The following is a 12,205-nucleotide window of genomic DNA, read 5'->3' on the forward strand; positions in this document are numbered from 1 at the left end:
ATGTTGAAATGCAATATGCTGAAATGGAAATATGTAATCTAAGGAATAATATTTGCTAACTTTTGAACTTTGAATGTTTTTTTCATTATTGATCATGTCCATTCTGATTTTTTCCTTCAGTCTTAGCAAATAAGAGTAGCACTAAAACAGTCATAACACGGCTCAGTGAACAATTAAGTATAATTAGTATACTCATGAGCGTCTAAGTGTCTGTCTGTTGTTTTTATAATCCTCTGAACGTGTGTCATGTGTGTGTTTAGTAGGTGTGGCAGTTAGAGATTCCAAACCGGAACTGAATGTAACAGACCTGAGTACAATGATACATATACAAACTTCCTGTCCCCTAGAATGAAAAAAACGGGGAAAGCATTAGTAAATTGTTCAGAAACTTGGATTTAAAAAAAAATCATTTTGTTTTTACAAATACAATGTATTTTTTATTACAAAGAACTGCTTTCCCCAATCATTCTGTCATTACCATCATGTCATGCATTTAGAAAACCTTTCTTGCTAAGCTTTCTTCAAAAAAAGTTCAAAGTTAATTGACTGCTAACTAATGTGTTAGAAAGTCCTAGGCGTATGGGTCAAAGACGAAAAAGGGTTTTCAAGCATCAAAACAATTAGTGTAATACAGCTTTAAATATCAGACATTTTTACCATGATTACAAAAGACACCCACTAAAATGTCATTCAGTGTAACAATCTTGTCAGGGATATTTACAACAAAAATCTATTTATGCCATTTTAAATTCTAATTACTTGTAGTTTTACATTTTTTAAACTTTGCCCACTATCCTAGGTTTTGCCCATTTATCAGCAAGAATTTTTTACTAATTTAAAATGTAATAAAATTTAGTATGCTCATTTATTATTTTATATATTTTAAAGGGTTAATTCACCCAAAAATGAAAATTCTGTCATTATTTACTCGACCTCATGTCGTTCCACACCCGTAAGACCTTTGTTCATCTTCAGAACACAAATTAAGGTATTTTTGATAAAATCCGATGGCTCAGTGAGGCCTGCATTCACAGCAAGATAATTAACACTTTCAATGCCCAGAAAGCTACTAAAGACATATTTAAAACAGTTCATGTGACTACAGTGGTTCAACCTTAATGTTATGAAGCGTCGAGAAGACTTTTTGTGCGCCAAAAAAATTTAAATAATGACTTTATTCAACAATATCTACTGATGGGCGATTAAAAAACACTGCTTCATGAAGCTTTACGAATCTTTTGTTTCGAATCAGTGGTTCGGAGTGTGAATCAAACTGCCAAAGTCACGCCCCCCAGTGGTGAACCATTGAAAACGTATGACGTAACGAAACCTTGTTTACCGAAATCACGTGACTTTGTCAGTTTGATACGCGCTCTGAACCACTGATTCGAAACAAAAGATTCGTAAAGCTTCGTAAAGCAGTGTTTTAAAATAAAATAAAGTCATTATTTTGTTTTTTTGGCGCACAAAGTATTCTCCTCGCTTCATAAGATTAAGGTTGAACCACTGTAGTCACATGAACTGTTTTAAATATGTCTTTAGTAGTTTTCTGGGCATCTGAAAGTGTTAATTATCTTGCTGTCAATGGAGGCCTCACTGAACCATCGGATTTTATCAAAAATATCTTAATTTGTGTTCTGAAGATGAACGAAGGTCTTACGGGTGTGGAACGACACGAGGGTGAGTAATTTATGATAGTATTTTCATTTTTGTGTGAACTAACTCTTTAATACATTTCAGAATATATTGTTTAAATTTTTACATAAATATAAGTGTTACACTATTTTTTTACAGTCTATGGTGTTACACTGAATGATAATGGAACATTATTTCACCCACATTTTGACATTTTATTTTATTTAAGTATTTTAAACTTTTCGAAACCTTAAAAGGAGATGTTTTACTTGCATTTAGTGTGCTTTGTATGTTTATAAAATCACTTTTGTACATTTCTATTGATGCAGATATCTAAATGTCTTTGACCCTTATACAGATTTTTCATTTTACTCAATTCAATTCCAGTGTGCTTTATAGGCATGACAAAAACTATATATTTGTATTGCCAAAGCAATTGCAGCTGGGCTGCTTACAAATAGTGCATATATGTATTAACAGAGAATAATATTAATAATAAAAAATAATAATATTAATGGTAATAATAATATATAAAAGTATTAAGCATGTAGTGCAAAATTAATTATTAATGTATGTAAGTATATAAACTAGGGGGGGAAATATTAGGGATTAGACAGATTTACAGAAGCAAAATGTACAATGTATCATTTTACTCACTATTAGCACAATAATGACGACATAAGCGAGAGAGAGAGAGGTACATAACACGCGGTGTGAACGTGAAGTGATTAGTAAAATAAGTGCATACTCGGTGATGTGTGAGAATCCGGTTCGCGTTTTGCTCTGTGCCCGAGCGCTATTGTGAGAGTGCCAGTCCTGCCAAAACCACACAAGCGAGTGTGTGTTTAGAAACTACAGACAACTAAACAACTACGAGAATGAACGACCCAGAGGACGTTAGATGAGGTAAATATATTACATTTTGTTGTTTAAGTCAGCATTAATTGCCTTTATCATTCTTTTCCACCTTTGGTTGGGTTCAAGTGAGAGAGTTTGACAGGTGCGATTCCCATCTGTTAATTTATCCTCGAGTATTGGACATTTAACTTACCGAAAGTCTTTAGTAGTTTGATCTAGAGTTCATTATAATAGCTTGTTTTTGTTATATGTATTATGGAAGTAGATAAACACTTCGCCTCAGCGAAGTAGTAAGAAATTTGTTTACTTTTGCCTTGTTTGTCACTGTTTGTTTTGCGCGTGCGCGATACGAGCGTCGCTTTGTAGCAGATATTTATATAGGAAATCATTTCCTGCAGCAGGATTTTTTTCTCTTTATTTGGCAGTATAGTTTGGGACAAAGCAGGGAAATTGTTTCTATATCAGTATAATGAAATGGGGGTGAATTCAGGTTGATTGGGACACTTTTTTTCCAGTCATCTCAATAGCAAAGTGTCCCAATTACCCTGAATTCACCAAATATAATGCAAATTTATACATTTAAACACCGTTGCATAGGAGTTGAATATGTATTCTTGTGAATTTAGTGGTTTGGAAAACAAATCTTTATTTGCTTTACCATTGATTGTTACTGAAGGATATTCATTTTGGACTGTAAAGAAATATTATTTATTGGGTAAAAAGCAAACCAAATTTTCAATTTATTAAATAACGTGTAAAAAAAAAAAAAGCATTGAAAATATAATCTCTGAGGAAGTTGATGTTATTAATGTAGCTGTGTACATATTAAAATAAATAAAAATAGTGATCTATTCACATGCCTATGTAGTTTTTTCTTGTTTTAGGGAACTTGAAAGTCCCTTTATTGCATCTGGAGGACATGAATAAACATTAATGCATGTTGGAGCTTAAAATTAATTTTTGCAATTGAAAAATGCTTCTTCTGATACAAGAATCTTTATTGTTTTTAATTGTTTATTTGTATTCTCTCATTTGTGCATTCATGTTCCCACATTTCCATCTGCAGCTCTTGGGTGTGGTTTCTAAATCTAATCTAAATCATCTCAATAACCAGGTGTGAACACTGTAAAGTGTGCCTGTAATGGAAGGGGAACCTACATTAGATCTGTGTCACCTGACTGAGGTGGAGCAAACTGTAATTCTCAATGTTCTGCTGAGAGATGCTGAACTACGCAGCAAAGAGGAAGGGAGAGTACGGTCAGTCTGTGTACAATACTGGATGTATTTGGCTCATATAAGTCATAAGAGCAATATATGATGAAGTTCTTGTGTTTTCAGTAAGCTTCAGCAGACGGTGTCAGACCCCGTCCGTCTGCGCTCTCTCTCGGGCGCGTGGTTTCATGAAGAGCGCGCTAAAAGATATGAGAAGGGAGGAGCTGATGTCGTGCATTCCTCAATACGCCGTAAACGACGTGAAAAAGGTCACATGATCTCCTACTCATCCCTGTAGAGTAGTATTTGTGTGCATATACATGTGTTGACAATATTGTGTTTTTTGTTTAATGTAGATATACCCTTATCTGCAATATTCGGTGAAGAAAAAGGTCATAACTGTTCTCAATTACATGAGCAGAGAGAGGAAGAAAAGAGTACAGAATTGCAGGAAAATATAAGTGTAAGAGAGGATGACAAGTGTCAGGAAGAGAAGGAAAGAGAAAAAGAAGATGGAGAAAGGTTGGTGCAACTTGTGGTGTCATCTCTCTACTTTAACTTTCGACTGAATGAATTGAATGCATCTAAAAATCTTTATATTAATATAAAGATGCATTGAATCCATTAAATGCAGTGTGCTTGATCATATTTCATGTGCATCAGATGTTTAAAATGATGTTTAAACATTGTAATATGATTGAAAACTCATTCACTAGCTTCAGAAATTTTGAATGAGAATATTTTCTGTGCAGATATGTTTGATCACTTCATCTCATGTCATCCTCATTTATATACCGCTTTAAACAATGCAATGTAGATTGTTTCGACTCAGTTTTACAGTAATAAACAGGAAAATAACTATCAATGATGAAAACTTCATTAAATATAAGACATTCAAATTCTGCTGTAAAGCACACGATAACTGTGTAAATTTCAGCAATTTTGAAATTCAGCTGTTGTAATTCAGTTCAGCGTTGATTCAGTTCAATAACGGTGTCGATGTTGCAAAGTTTATTAATTATGAAGTCGAATCAACTATAAAGCATCATCGTTCAGGTTTTGTTCTCGTTCAATATTGTCAGTGCAGACAAATCAATGTTACTGAATATTAAAGGGTAAGTTCACCCAAAAAATGAAAATTCTGTCATTAATTACTCACCCTCATGTCATTCTAAACCCGTAAGACATTCGTTCATCTTCAGAACACAAATAAAGATCTTTTTGATGAAATCTGAGAGGTTTCTGTCCCTCCATACAGATCCAACGCAACTACCATTTTCAAGGTTCAGAAAGGTTGTAAAGACCTTTGGGTGAACTAACCCTTTACTCACCCCCATGTCTTCCAAGATGTTCATGTCTTTCTTTCTTCAGTCGAAAAGAAATTAAGGTTTTTGAGGAAAACATTCCAGGATTTTTCTCCATATAGTGGACTTCAACAGTTTGAATATATATAATATATATATATATATATATATATATATATATATATATATATATATATATATATATATATATATATATATATATATAAAAATATTTATATAAAAATATTTATATGTGATGCGCCACGCATTACGTAATCACGATGGAAAGGTCACACTTTTTTAGGTGGAAGTAGCAAGCAAGTGTTTACAAAGCAAACGTGCAAAGATTAAGTCAAACACCCTTTACAAAAAAAGGTAAAACAATGATGTTGGATGATTTTGAAGTTGGAGGAGAAAATTAGATGTTTTCCAACCTACCGTGGCACTTCTGCCTACGTCACGCGTGACCTTTCCGACGTGATTACATAATGCGTGGCGCATCGCAGAGCAGTGCAAGATGAGCATTTGTGGTTAAAAAGTATATAAATTTTATATTTTTTTTTTAGAAAATTACCAATTGTTTCATTAGATAAGACCCTTATTCCTCATGTAGAGCTCTTTGAAGCTGCACTGAAACTGTAATTTTGACCTTCAACCGTTTGGAGTCCATTGAAGTCCACTATATGGAGAAAAATCCTGGAATGTTTTCCTTTAAAACCTTAATTTCTTTTCGACTGAAGAAAGAAAGACATAAACATATTGGATGACATGAGGGTGAGTAAATTACCAGGAAATTTTAATTCAGAAGTGAACTAATCCTTTAAATGGATTAGTTCCCCAACTAAGCAGGCCAATAGCGACAGATGCAAGGGTGTGAACTAATATTCAGCTATTCGTTTAAATATGATTTACTGTCTTATATTGTGGTACTTTCTTTTTAGTGTCATTCCCAAGCTAACCCCTGAACCACAATCCAGGACAAGACACATCACAAAGGTCAGTTTACATTTAAGATTATATTATAATGTGTGTGAAATATGTGCTACTGCATGTGAGATTTTACATAATGTTCTTGCTTTGAACAGAAGAACGCAGCGATAGGAAATGGTCTTGAAGGTAAAATACACTATACATACAGTCAAATCATATGATGCATTTATAAATGCATTAAAGCTCACTTTCTCCTTCCCCTCATGCCTCAGGAGGATTTGAAGAGTCAGCAGACAAAGAAAGGAGAATTTCACCAAGTGCATCACCATCTCTGCAGGTCTGTTCAATAAGGCCTGTTGTGCAGATACACACATTTGTGAGAACCTGTTGTGTAATGTGTATCTGTGTTTCTGTAGATCGACTCAGAGGGGGACATTGACTCTGGCAGCACTGAACTAGACTACACTAGGTTTGGCTCAGTTAGCAGCTTGATCTCCCATCATATGGTAAGACACACTCTCTCAAACACAACACATGATCGTCTGCACAAGCTTTGAAGGTGTAAACAGTGCCGTTTCTGTGTGAGTAGATGAATGGCAGTTTGATGAGCCTGTACAGTGTGGGCGATTTCGGGGATGTTGTCGTATCAGGGCGGATCCAGTTCTCGTTGCAGTATGACGTCAAGAAGGAGGAGCTTCACGTGCACATAATACGCTGCCAAGACCTCGCGTCAGCCCGCAAAAATCGATCGGACCCGTAAGTGTACAATGGCATGGTCATTTTCATTCAGTCATAACTATTAACTATGTATGAAACGGGAAAGTAGTCACGCTATATTTGTATATGTCTATCTATATGTCTCCCCAATTTCATATTTTTAGTATTTTTATTTATTTATTTTAATATTTTTGAAAGAAGTCTCACCAGGGTTGATCAAAAATACAGTAGAAACAGTAATATTGTGAAATATTATTACATTTTTAATTTTTAATTCGAAATTAACCTTTAATTTATTCCTGTGATCAAATCTGAATTTTCGGCATCATTACTCTAGTCTTCAGTGTCACATGATCATTCAGAAATCATTCTAATATGATGATTTGCTGCTCAAGAAACATTTCTTATTATTATCAATGTTGAAAACAGTTGTGCTGCTTCATATTTTTGTGGAAAATATGATATTTTTTTTCAGGATTCTTTGATGAATTGAAAGATGTAACATTATAAATGTCTTTACTTTTGATCAATTTAATGCATCTTTGCTGAATAAAAGTAATAATAATAATATTTTTAAATCTTCACTTAAAACTTATTTTTTTAAGTTAGCATACAAGTGATTAATTTTTTAATGCATCTTTCTCTCTTAAATTTGCTCTAATGTATAGTTTCTATTTTTTTCAATGTATTTTATCTATGTTTCTGTGAAACACTTTGAGATGCAACTTTTAAAGGCGCTATATAAAATAGTTTATTATTATTATTATTATTAAAAGTATTATTAGTAACACTATTTAAAGCCTTTATATATATTTTATAATGAATTATAAAAGTATAATTAATGTATTAATTATGTCTTGTAATGCACCTTATAATGCATGTAAGATTTCATGAATAATTGTAAATGTTATAATACATTATAATACTTATTTATTTATTGTTAAAACTTTAGAAAGTATAATGCATTAAAAAACAGGACAAACAACCAATTTCAGATGTAACAATGAATCTGCAAATATTATAATGCATTTTAACTTTGGTTACAATTATTTATGAACAGATATAATGCACTATAACGTACATTATGAATAATGCATAAAAGCTTTAAGTGTTACCATATTAAAAAATAAAAAAACTTTTGAATGGTAGAGTATGTAATTAATGGCCTCTATCTGTCTCTCATACACAGATATGTTAAAGTTTACCTTCTCCCCGACAACACCTCCCGCAGTAAGAAAAAAACTGCAGTCAGGAGGAAAACATTAAATCCTGTCTATGATGAAACCATGAAAGTCAGTTCTCTTTTATTTATTATTTCACAAATTACTCCTATGGATTTAAAACACATTACTGAACTTAACTACAAAATGTCGCCTGTAACAGTACAAAGTGCGCAGACTGGACCTCCAGGCTCGTGTGTTGAGTGTGTCAGTCTGGCACATGGAGAGAATGAGGAGAAACCTCTTCCTGGGCGAGGTGGAAGTGAGGCTGGGTCAGTGGAACTGGAGCCAGAGCCAGCCAACCTGGCACAACCTCCAGCCAAGAGTGAGCCCAATTCAGAAAGGGTTTGATATCTGTAGTGAAATAAACCGGTCTCATCAGGAGACTCTCTTTCTTGATGTAGGTTCAGTTAAGTCCAGATGCCATCATCAGCAGAGGAACCATTCTGTTCTCAATTAAGTTTGTTCCTCCGGGTTCAGAAGGTGAGTCTGAACAGATATTTAAAACCTTTATATCCACATTTATATGTAGGGCCATTGCTAAAATTAATGCGGCCCATTACCAATTTTTATGGCCCTTCTGTAAAAGGATGTACTCTTGAGCAGGGATTCCCAAACTTTTTTTGTCAGCCGAATCCCTTTGATATAAAATATTCCAGCCGCTGGAATTTATTATGCTACAGTTGTCTAATAAAACAGGGTAAATCGAGGGTAACGTGGGTATGATATCATTGATAAGCGATGCACAGACACGGTCTGTGTCCTGGTTAAAATTGCTTATTTCTCTGGATTTAAACATTCTTGGATACATTTGGGATCATGTAAGTACACAAGTCAACAAAGTATATAATACAGTTTTAGTGGTTTTTGGATATTTTAGTACAAAAATTTTACATATTGTGCCTTTAACAAGATATTCGGATGTTCACAGCTCTCTGATATTGGATAATGGTCACATGTCATGCAGGTTAACAAATAAAATAAAGTGTTTAATTTTTTTTATTTCGTCAATTATTTTGACATTTTTATATTATTATTGTTATTACTGTCATTAAAATGAACCCAGAAATATATTATTATTGTAAAAATGCAATTGCACTTTCAAATAAATAAATTAATATTTGATAATTACAAAATGTTATTTTACAATTTGTTACAATACCAATGTCTTAAATTATTCAAACCCTCAAGCTTTTATTTTGGTGGTAAATATTTTTTGCTGTTTAGTTGACAACAGGTTTATTACAACAAAAATGTTGAAATGTATCAAAATATTTTTTTTAAATGATTTGATCACACAAAGCCATATGTTTTTTTTTTCAATTAATTGTACAGTCCTATTTATTTATTTTAAATTTTATGATTTAATTATTTATTACAAATAATTAATTATTATTCATAAATAATTATTAGCTTTCATCCACTTACAAACCCATTGTTTGGGAAATCCTGCTGAAGAGGACCTTAATCGCCCCCCTCTCATTACTGATTGGTCCTGGGACAGTAGTGCCCTCCTGTGGTTAATACAGGTACAGCATGTTAGTCACCTTCATGTCAATGTCTTGTTTCGTGTGTTCTGTGGCTGTAGGAAATGGGTATCCACTGACTGGTGAGCTCCATATATGGTTGAGAGAGATTGTTGGTCTACTTCCCACAAAGCGTGGCGCACCCAATACATATGTGAAAAGGTGTGTGTGCACATTCATGACAGAGTGGTTTAATTTTTTCATTATGTACGAGTGCATGAGTATAGAGTGTGTTTGTACAGTGTGGTGTTACCAGATGAAAGCGGCGTCAGTGGCCAGCAGACTCGGCCGGTGCGAGGTTCTGTCAATCCGGTGTTCAATCACACCATGGTTTATGACGGGTTTCAGTCCAGTGATCTCATTCAGGCGTGTGCAGAGATAACGGTCTGGAATCTACATCCCTCCAGCTGTCTGGGTGGAGTACGACTCAGCACAGGCTCAGGTAATACAGATTTGAACATATTGCAATAAAAATAAAACAGCTGAGAGTTAAAGATGACCTATTATGTCATTTTTTCAAAGTTTTGATTTCATGCTTATTTTTCACATTTGACATTGTTGCGGCACCTCTCTTCCCAGTCTGTCAGTAACGCTCTGTTTAGTTCCTGCCCCTCCTTCTGAAAGCACAATGTGCTCTGATTGGTCGGCTGGAGCATTATGTTGTGATTGGTCATCCGCTTCAAGCGTGATTGGGAAATGTCCCGCCCCTTATCATAACCGCCAGTTTCAACACACTACTAACTAACTCAACCAGGCCCCACCCCCTTATTTTGCATATGCCTTGGGCAGGAATTATTTAAATTAGTAATATGGTGACACGTTTTTTCCTGGAAGAAAACGCAAGCTACCTTTTTCATGCTCAAACAGCAACATTACACACTAAAGAAAGTTGAAAATGTAAAAAAACTTTATAGTTCCTCTTTACGACAGTGTGTTTTTGTGTGTGTGTGTGTGTGTGTTGCAGGAGTGAGTTACGGTCAGTCAGTTTGCTGGATGGATTCTACAGAAGATGAGATCAGTGTGTGGTCAAGTGTGATTCAGAGCCCCAGCAGCTGGGTGGACACTAGTCTGCCAATCAGAACCAACTTACAGCTCTGCTCCGAGTGAACTTTGTTTAACTTATGCAGATTCACCATGTGACTTTGGTTGCAAGACATTTTGAGTAAAGACTGGAATACACTACACAGATGTTTGATCTGATTTGCTGTCTGGATGAGTTGACACAAGCTGCCACAAGTCAGAGCCAGTCTGCAGATTATAGGCAGTCGGAGTTGACAGATTTCATCATGTACGATGGGCACAGATTTTTAGCTTTAGACTAGGATACCATCCAGTTGGAGGATATCAACCATGTTTCATTTAAACATGTCATGGTGCATCCTTATCTGACTTATGTAAGAAATTCACCTCCAAATACTGTAGCAATCTGTACAGGACAGAGATGAGATCATCCTCCACTACATACAATTCTAAAAGGGAATAGAAACAATCAAACATAATGTGCATATGTAGTGGATTTGTTACAAAACAGGCCTCACACATTTCTTTGAGTAGTTGCCAACATATATGAAGAGTTTGTCATGCAGATCTGAGGGAGAAAAATGAGAATTCATTGTCTTAAAAAATAGTTCAACTAACTTAAACTGTTTTCTTATGAGAATAGTGGTATTTTCATCTTTTGAATAATTATATTGTGATAAATGGAGTATCTGCGTTTTTAAAGGGTTAGTTCACCCAAAAATGAAAATTCTGTCATTAATTACTCACACTCATGCCGTTCCACACCCGTAAGACATTCATCTTCAGAACACAAATTAAGATATTTTTGTTGAAATCCGATGGCTCAGTGAGGCCTGCATAGGGAGCAATGACATTTCCTCTCTCAAGATCCATTAATGTACTAAAAAAATATTTAAATCAGTTCATGTGAGTACAGTGATTCAATATTAATATTATAAAGCCATGAGAATATTTTTGGTGTGCCAAAAAAATAAAATAACGACTTATATAGTGATGGCTGATTTCAAAGCACTGCTGCTTCAGGAAGCATCGGATCATAAATGAATCTGCGTGTCGAATCTGTTGTTCGGAGCGCCAAAGTCACGTGATTTCAGCAGTTTAGCAGTTTGACCCGCGATCTGAATCTTCAGTTGCGTCCCAAATGACGCACTATACACTAACTTATACACTCTGTACCTGTGCACTATGTACTCATCCATGTAGTGCGCGAATTGTATACGGTTATTTTGTCATTTCACAACGGAGTCTGATCCTCCCTTCCCCTCCACTACGTAATTAAAGCTGCGACAGTTGAGTGCACAAAGTGTCCAACATTACACACTTCGTTTTTTCCATTAATTTAGTGCATCATCCGGGTATTTAAAGTGCACTTTTTCTTTTTGGAACTTTCAGTGTGAATGCACTACTCGCACTATTTATACTTAAAAACGTCATAGAATAGTGCATAAGTACGCGAATTGGGACGCACTGATTTGACACACTGATTCATTTATGATCCGATGCTTCATGAAGCAGTGTTTTGAAATCGGTCATCACTAAATAAGTTTTTTTTTTTTTTTTGGTGCACCAAAAATATTCTCTTTGCTTTATAATATTAATATTGAACCACTGTACTCACATGAACTGATTTAAATATGTTTTTAGTACATTAATGGATCTTGAGAGAGGAAATGTCATTGCTCCCTATGAAGGCCTTACGGAGCCATGCATCGGATTTCAACTAAAATATCTTTATTTGTGTTCTGAAGATTAACGAAGGTCTTACGGGTGTGAAACGACATGG

General features: G+C 34.7%; 1 protein-coding gene across 3 annotated transcripts; it reads left to right on the plus strand.

The window, feature by feature from the left end:
* Positions 1 to 2,388: 2,388 nt before the first annotated feature.
* Positions 2,389 to 11,148, plus strand: sytl1 (synaptotagmin-like 1). 3 transcript variants are annotated; one of them, XM_067411666.1, is made up of 15 exons: positions 2,389 to 2,541; positions 3,560 to 3,750; positions 3,832 to 3,974; positions 4,062 to 4,227; positions 5,951 to 6,005; positions 6,095 to 6,125; positions 6,212 to 6,276; positions 6,356 to 6,445; positions 6,529 to 6,695; positions 7,846 to 7,948; positions 8,040 to 8,201; positions 8,281 to 8,359; positions 9,465 to 9,564; positions 9,645 to 9,844; positions 10,367 to 11,148. In XM_067411666.1, exons 2-15 carry the CDS (start codon positions 3,635 to 3,637, stop codon positions 10,507 to 10,509), a joined length of 1,620 nt encoding a protein of 539 aa, XP_067267767.1. In that variant the 5' UTR covers positions 2,389 to 2,541; positions 3,560 to 3,634; the 3' UTR covers positions 10,510 to 11,148. The 3 variants fall into 3 exon arrangements, with proteins under 3 accessions (XP_067267767.1, XP_067267769.1, XP_067267768.1); XM_067411668.1 differs by having other exon boundaries at positions 6,098 to 6,125; XM_067411667.1 differs by having other exon boundaries at positions 3,608 to 3,750.
* Positions 11,149 to 12,205: the final 1,057 nt, after the last annotated feature.

This window comes from Chanodichthys erythropterus, chromosome 15 (genome assembly GCF_024489055.1).
Source record: "Chanodichthys erythropterus isolate Z2021 chromosome 15, ASM2448905v1, whole genome shotgun sequence".
NCBI classification, from domain to species: Eukaryota; Metazoa; Chordata; class Actinopteri; order Cypriniformes; family Xenocyprididae; genus Chanodichthys; species Chanodichthys erythropterus.

What these genes read in the sequence shown, in the direction of transcription:
- sytl1 (XM_067411666.1), top strand. Translation starts at nt 3,635, where the DNA reads ATGGAAGGGGAACCTACATTAGATCTGTGTCACCTGACTGAGGTGGAG. An exon ending in CGCAAAAATCGATCGGACCC is followed by an intron (nt 6,696 to 7,845) that starts GTAAGTGTACAA and finishes TCTCATACACAG; the next exon opens with ATATGTTAAAGTTTACCTTC. An exon ending in CCCAATACATATGTGAAAAG is followed by an intron (nt 9,565 to 9,644) that starts GTGTGTGTGCAC and finishes GTGTTTGTACAG; the next exon opens with TGTGGTGTTACCAGATGAAA.